At 35.1% G+C, this 7,837-nt stretch overlaps 1 protein-coding gene across 2 annotated transcripts; it reads left to right on the top strand.

Annotated features, from left to right (window-relative positions):
- Positions 1 to 485: 485 nt before the first annotated feature.
- LOC107878720 (G-type lectin S-receptor-like serine/threonine-protein kinase At4g27290) lies at positions 486 to 7,523 on the top strand. 2 transcript variants are annotated; one of them, XM_047415615.1, is made up of 7 exons: positions 486 to 2,089; positions 5,089 to 5,232; positions 5,366 to 5,502; positions 5,869 to 6,076; positions 6,170 to 6,440; positions 6,553 to 6,703; positions 6,818 to 7,523. In XM_047415615.1, exons 1-7 carry the CDS (start codon positions 799 to 801, stop codon positions 7,121 to 7,123), a joined length of 2,508 nt encoding a protein of 835 aa, XP_047271571.1. In that variant the 5' UTR covers positions 486 to 798; the 3' UTR covers positions 7,124 to 7,523. The 2 variants fall into 2 exon arrangements, with proteins under 2 accessions (XP_047271571.1, XP_016581300.1); XM_016725814.2 differs by having other exon boundaries at positions 489 to 2,089; positions 6,203 to 6,440.
- The last annotated feature ends 314 nt before the right edge of the window (positions 7,524 to 7,837 follow it).

Genomic DNA, 7,837 nt, shown 5'->3' with positions numbered 1-7,837 from the left:
TAAACATGTCTTAAATGACTTACAACAACTAATTAGAAGTGATATAACAAAATTATTATAAAAAATATTTGCGAATTTTTTTTAAGTGAACCTCGTATAAAACATGAACTTAATTTAAAATATCAAGAGTTAACTTACCATTTTATATCTATTTTACTTTTTTTATATTAAATATTATTTTTTAAAATATTTAAATAACATAATAATAAATTAGTATGATATTTATTAAAATTACGATTGAAGCAGCTGAAACAGACATATCATAAATGTTCATTTAACTTTTTTTATTAAATATTATTAATTTTATTATATAAATACCTTATAATAATTAATTAGGAGTGATATAATAAAATTACGGAAAATATATCATAGCTTCAGCCGCCCAAATAGTTGCCCAAATTAAAAAACAGAAAATATACTCGCCAATATTTACCGAAGGGATCATAAGTTTTTTAAAGCCTTTTCATAAGTCGCGTGTCAATTTGTTGACTTAGAGGGCTTTTTTGAAAAATGATTTTTTTTTAATGTTTATTTAATTTCAACTTTTCAACATGCTAACACAGATTAATGATTTTTGATATATTTGATATATAATCATAAAGATTCAAATATGTTTTTTTTTTTAATTATATGAAATTAAGTGTCAAGTTAAAATAGGCTAAGCTAAACAAATTGAAACACACAATCAAAAATTCACAAACGTAAGTGGAAATGAAAACAAGTAGTCATGTCATCTATATTATTATTCCTCTTTATGCAGTATAGTGATGGTAGGACTTTGATAGGGAATTACAAAGCATGAAGCACTTATTTAAGGAAGATGTTTTTTCTTACATATTCATCATGCTCATCTTCTTGTCTTCCATCTGCCGATGTTTTGGTGTTACGTCAGATGCAATAACTACGGCCCATTTTCTCAAAGATGGCGAGGACAACGTTGTTGTTTCAGGTGGTGGAATCTACGAACTGGGATTCTTCAGTCCAGGCAATTCCAAAAATCGATACGTGGGTATGTGGTACAAGAACATACCTGTTAGGAAAGTTGTGTGGGTAGCCAACAGAGAAGCACCTCTGACCAGTAGAGCTGGTATCTTGAAGGTCGTTGAGCCAGGCATTCTTGTCCTTGTCAATGGAACTAATAATGTTGTGTGGTCAACTAATACATCGAGATCTGTGCAGAATCCCATTGCACAGTTGCTGGATTCCGGGAATCTTGTTGTGAAACAAGCTGGTGATGAGAATTTCCTTTGGCAGAGTTTTGATCACCCAACTAATAGAGTTTTTGCAGGCGTGAAGCTCGGTTGGAACTTTGTAACAGGCAGAGAGGTGTACCTGTCGTCATGGAAGAATGAAGAGGATCCAGCTCCCGGTGATTATACATATCGTTGTGATCCTACTGGATATCCACAGAACTTCCTGAAGAAGGGCTCAAATGTGATATATCGCTCTGGACCATGGAATGGTCTTGGCTTTGGTGGGCTAACAAACTCAAGATATGGTACTTTCTATAGATATGAAATAGTCTCAACTAATACAGAGGTGTACTTTCGAACTTACCTCACACCTAAAGTTATCGCAATGTTGATACTAAATCCAAACGGCATCCTACAACTTTTGACTTGGGTTGATGGAGAACAGGCTTGGGTCCCTTTCTTCATAATACCAGGAGATAACTGTGATACATATAACTTGTGTGGCTCATATGGTAGCTGCAACAGTAATGATTTTCCCGTGTTATGTGGATGCTTGGACAAATTTGTGCCAAAGAATAGTGAAGCTTGGAACAAGGCAGACTGGTCAGGTGGATGTGTTCGGAGAACTCAACTAAATTGCTCTCAAGGAGACGTATTTCTGAAGTATTCACAACTCAAAGTTCCAGACACACGGAAATCCTGGTCCAATGTGACTATGACACTAGAAGAATGCAAGAATATCTGCTCTAAAAATTGCTCTTGTATGGCTTACTCAAATACCGACATACGCGACGGAGGAAGTGGATGCTTATTGTGGTTCAACGATCTGCTTGACATTCGGCAGGTACCCAAAGGAGGGCTAGATATCTACATTAGAGTCGCTGCTTCTGATTCAGGTTTGGTTATTGCTATTTAGTGGCTTTTTTTGGATTACCTGAAGCCTGGATATAGTAAAAGAATTTACTGTTGTAGCCATTTTGAATAAAGCAGAGATCAAGTATTGTGCCTATGCCTCTAAACTATCTAGTACTATTAACTGCAAACTTCTGCCTGATGTCTACGTACCAAGGAACTAACAAATTTTAGTTGAGCTAAAAGCTACTCCTAATAATTTACAGTAAAGTAGCCTGAATTCTTAAGACGAATTTATAAGCATAATGACTGGCTACAACCCAGTCGCCTTCTTTGAACTAACTGATAATCATTTAATTTTCTAGAGAACAAAGTGATTGATGTGTAGCTGTTAGGTTTAAGGTGTATGTGAATGAAAAATGGTGGAGAGAAGGGAGACACGAAAGTTCACTCATTTCTGCCATATTGGTGGGAGAAGGGAACTTGAGAGTGTTTTTAATAGGAAACACTTACTCCATAAAGTAAGTGAGACAAGAAATAAGAGATGCCTTTGAGCTATTGTTTTGGGCATCCAAACGTGTCTTTACGCTATCCGAAAAAATTCAAAACTTACCCGGGATGTACTAGGACCTTGCCCCATCCTACTTGAAAATTGGAAAATGGAGGTCGGAAAGTCGTCAAATAAATCCCCGAAGTTCGGAGGTCTAAAATGAGATTAAGTGTTGAACACTTAGCAAAAATTTTCTAAGTGTTAGAGCTTGAAAAGCCTAACGAGCTGAATTTTAGACTTAGGATTTTATGGGGTATTACAACTATTGCGGCGATTCACTGGAAACTAAGGAGTGCCATTTGGCCTTTCACCGCAACGTGGTGCTGCTCGTATTGAGCTACTGTTTTCACTAAATGTGCCATAACTTCTCACTCGAATATCGGATTTGGGCGAAATTGGTATCGTTAGAAAGCTGACTAAATTTCCTACACTTTGGCAAGTGTTAAACTGAAAAATTCTAAGTATTCTGAAAGTTCTATATAAGAATTCTCGTGTACTGAGAGCTGAACTGAGCTGGAAAAATACGGGGTATTACAACAAATAAGCCCCCACTAAGGTATCCCTTCCCAACAAAGTCTCCTCCGTGAAAGATAATTATTTTATCAGCTTCAAAAACAAGTTTAAGACCTACTTTATTGAGAAGTGCTCAAGAAACTAAGTTTTTACAGAGCGAGGGAACATACAGTACATTGTTTAGGGATAATATTTTTTCAGAAGTTAATTTAAGTAAAAATTTTCCTTTACCCAAAACTTCAGCAGTAATGGAGTTACCCATGTAGACACACTTGCCATTGGTGGATTCCTCAAAGTCTTGGAATAATTCTTTGTTGGCCCAAAAATATCTTGAAGCGCTTGTGTCCATCACCCAATTAGTCTTGTTAGCTATCAGATTTGCCTCGACGATTACTACAGTAATTACTTAATCACCCTCAGTAAAATGAGCATGGACATCATCTTCTCCTCTCTGTTTTGACTTTTGTCCTTTTCTTAAATAACATTAAACAACCCTGTGGCCAAGTTTTCTGCAGACAAAATAAGGCCATATTATTTTTTTAATTTGACTCTCTGGCTTGTTGAAATTATTTTTCTTCTTCACTTGTTTCTTATTTTGGACATTCTTTTGTTTGCTTCATACTTGTCTTTTGCAATAGTACCAGAAGATTCCACAAAGTTAGCTTTAGAGGAATTAAGAGAAAGAGCTGCCATCTTATCTTTAAGACGATTTGCCTCCTATGTTCTCATGTAACTGATAAGTTCATGAAGAGTTAAATTCTTTTTCTTATGTTTCAATTGATTTCTGTAATCACTCCAGGATGGTGGAAATTTTTCAAGCAGAACATTCGCCTGAAGAATCTCACACATCTTCATGCCCTCATTGAGAACATCAATAGTTAAATTTTCATATTCATGGACTTGTTCCATGATTGATTTAGTGTCAACCATTTGAAATTTAATCTATTATTTGACAACATATTTTTTCTTTCCTGCATCATCGCTACCATATTTTTTTTCTAAACTGTCCCATATTTCTTTAGCAGATTTAAATTTAACAAATAAATCAAACAAATTATTAGTCATATAGTTCAACAAATATACTCTAACTGTTTTGTTACCCTTTTCGAATTTCTTTTTAGCAATATTATCAACCACAACAATGTTAGATCCAGTAGTAATGTTAGAACCATCAGTAGGAGGTTCATTAAATAAAACATAATCAACTTCTAATTGTTTGAAGAAAATCAGAAGTTTTTGTGACCAACGTTTAAAATTATTTCCGTCTAATGGCTCAAGTTTTGACAAATCAGGAAAAGTTTTGTTCAAAGAAATATCCATTTATCAATATTGTATGTAAGTAAAATCACTTTCAAATTGTTAGAAAAATTACTAAAATATTAATATAAAACTGGAATTAATAATAGTAAGAGAATAGTCACAAAAATTGTGTCGTGGCAAGCCACTGCCTTAAAAGCTATTTTGGCCCGATTCCGGTGCAAATCCTTCTAGCCGATCGCTCCCCAAGGTTCCACAACTACTTCCAAACATGTGCACTCGTGGCTGAAAGTTTGGAGGTTTCCCAAATCAATTGCCCAAAACAATTCAAGAGGAAGAGGAAAGGAGGAAGATGATTTTTTTTTTTTTTGTGGTCGGTGTGTTATTTTTGTTCTCCATAGATGCTCTTTATATATGTGTAGAAACTCATGTTAAGGGGATTAAATTGGAGAAATGGAGATGTAAATTTAAGAAGCATTAAAGTACTATTAAATCACCAACTCATGCCGGAACAAACTATGTTCATCTCCCACATAACGTATATTTTATGTTCAACTCATCTAAAACATATTCTCTTTATTTATGTTTCTTTATTCATTGCATTATAAAAATACTTTAAGGTAGAATTAACTCCACATGCAGATCCTTAATAACACAGTTCAAACATGATCAACTTCCCACAGAGACAGTGAATTTATTACTCCATTTTTGGAATACTTGCAGATGATAGTCTGGAGCAATCGAATGGAAAGAAAGGAAAAACACTTATCAGGATTCTGGCAACATCAGTTGGTGTCATTCTAGCAATCCTTAGCATGCTGATCTATCATAGAAGAAGGAAAAAGGTTTTAGAGCTCAAAAAGAAAGGTAAGCTGGAAAAGTCCCTTTATATCCTGACATCTAAGCAAAATAGAGTAATAGAAATCTAAATAATAGTGAAAACAACTGCCATCTCTGGTATTCACAGTTCAAACAAATCCACTTCATTTGATTTTGGCAGGAAGGTTGGGACACAGTGACGATTGCGCTGAAGAATTGGAAATACCGTTGTTTGACTTATCTACCATAGAAAAGGCTACCAATAACTTCTCAATAGACGTAAAGATTGGTGAGGGGGGCTTTGGACCAGTTTACAAGGTACAAATACTTTAGAGCTACAGTTTTACTATTTATGCCCAACAGATGGATCATACAAAGCATTGATGACTCAGGAACAAAAGCTTTCTGATCCTTCAGAGTAAAGCTTCATCTTTAGATTCAGTATAGGAGTTGTATGATAAAAGGCTTAACGAAATAAAGCATTCTTTTGTAAAAGCAAAAGATGCTTTTACAATAGCTAAGGGAAGAAGGTGGGAATAGAGGGAATGTTCTTCTGGTGCATGAACTTGTGGTACAATAGCTTCATTTTTAGTTTATCACTTGGATGTATAACAGATATTTGTGTACTTTCTATATCATAGATAAGTATAGGAACTATTAACATGAACTGATTTTGATGTTTAGGGAATGCTTGAAGGACAGGAAATAGCTGTCAAGCGTCTGTCTAGAACTTCCACACAAGGAGAACATGAATTCATGAATGAAGTTTTATATATTGCAAAACTTCAGCATAGGAATCTGGTGAAGATTATTGGCTGCTGCATTGAAGGAGGAGAAAAAATGTTGATCTATGAGTACTTGCCAAACGGGAGTCTTGATTCGTTTATCTTTGGTACTACTTCTCAATCCAATAATGTGCAAATTATATATTATTGTGTCATACTGAACTGATGCCTATTTTAGTATTTCACTAATCTTATTCCAGATATTTTGTTAATGGCCAAACAAAATTTGACAGATGATACACAAAACAAGGTACTAGACTGGCCTAAGCGATTTCACATCATCAACAGTATAGCTCGGGGACTTTTGTATCTGCATCAAGATTCTCAATTGAGAATAATTCACAGAGACCTGAAAGCTAACAACATTCTGCTAGACAAGGACATGAATCCAAAGATATCAGATTTCGGTTTGGCAAAAATATGTGAAGAGGATGACATTGGAGCCAAGACAAACCGAGTTGTTGGAACATAGTAAGAACCTCCTACACTCGGTAGTATTTTGAACCGAAGAAGAATATTGATATAGTTAAGGGTATGTTTTCCAGCATTAGCGACTCTACTTTTTTGTTGCGTTTGTATGCAGCGGGTACCTCTCACCAGAATATGCATCGCATGGGCTATACTCAGTGAAATCAGATGTATTTAGTTTTGGTATCTTAGTACTGGAAATTGTGAGTGGCAAAAGCAACAGAAGATTTTCTCATCCAGACCATTCCCTTAACCTACTCGGACACGTAAGATATGTCATTTACTGTACTATATCTAACCGATCATGTTTATCTACTAGTAACAAATATATTATAAAGATAAGCTAGCCCGTCATATTAATAAGCTTGTAAAATGTACAGGCATGGAAAATCTATAAAGAAGGTAGGTCGATAGAACTGCTTGATGAACGCTTAAGTGATACTTGTTCAAGATCAGAGGTGGTACGATCAATCTGTGTTGGTCTATTATGTGTCCAACAATGTCCTGAAGATCGTCCAAGTATGTCGTCTGTGGTTTTCATGTTAAACAATGAAGGTGTATTGCCACAGGCCAAACAACCCGGTTTTTACATAGAACGAAATACAAAGGAAGTGGAATTCTCTTCTAATCAACATGCAAATGTAACAGTGAGTGAGACGCCCATCACAATATTAGATGTCAGGTAGTCAATGGCGGAGGCATGATTTTCATCAAGGGGATTAAATAAAAGAAGTAAACACGCGAAAATTATAGGATGATAAATGGAGGGGGCAACAAGGGACAAAACTATCCTTAAGCCCACTAAATTATAACTCGTCTTATCATGCCTCTTTTACATTTCTTCCACTTTTTCCCTGCTCCGTCGAGCTCTTCTTAAAATTTCTTTAATTATTTGTAGCACAGTACCTGTACGATAAGCTTGCAACATGCTCTCATAGGCCATTGGGTGTTTACACCAAATTCAACTACTTCAATGCATATCAAGTATTTGTTGGTTTGTTATATAACCTTCTTTTAGTTGAGGCATGACAGTTGTGTTATGTATGTACTTATTGATTTGATGTAAATATTAAATGCATATAAGTATTTTCTGTGGACATTAGATACAAAGTTTTGGTTCAATCTATAACAATGTGCCGTTCAACTGACCTTAGCTAACATCTTTGCCCTTCAATTTTAGTATGTGTACATATAGGTGTTTAAGATTCTAAAAAGTTGAACAAGTAAATACACACATCCTACAAATACATAAGTGACAAGTGATTTGTATTATGCCATGTATGATGCGTATTACTTATTTAACTTTGAGATAATACATCGAAACACCCTCAAACTTGTCGCTAAAACTTACTTGAGACCCTAAACTAATCGGACAATTATTTACCCCCTTAACAACTTTC

The sequence above is a fragment of the Capsicum annuum genome, chromosome 7 (genome assembly GCF_002878395.1).
Source record: "Capsicum annuum cultivar UCD-10X-F1 chromosome 7, UCD10Xv1.1, whole genome shotgun sequence".
Classification (NCBI taxonomy): domain Eukaryota; kingdom Viridiplantae; phylum Streptophyta; class Magnoliopsida; order Solanales; family Solanaceae; genus Capsicum; species Capsicum annuum.
Note: the sequence above shows the minus strand (reverse complement) of the source record. Positions and strands in the feature narration are given on the sequence as shown.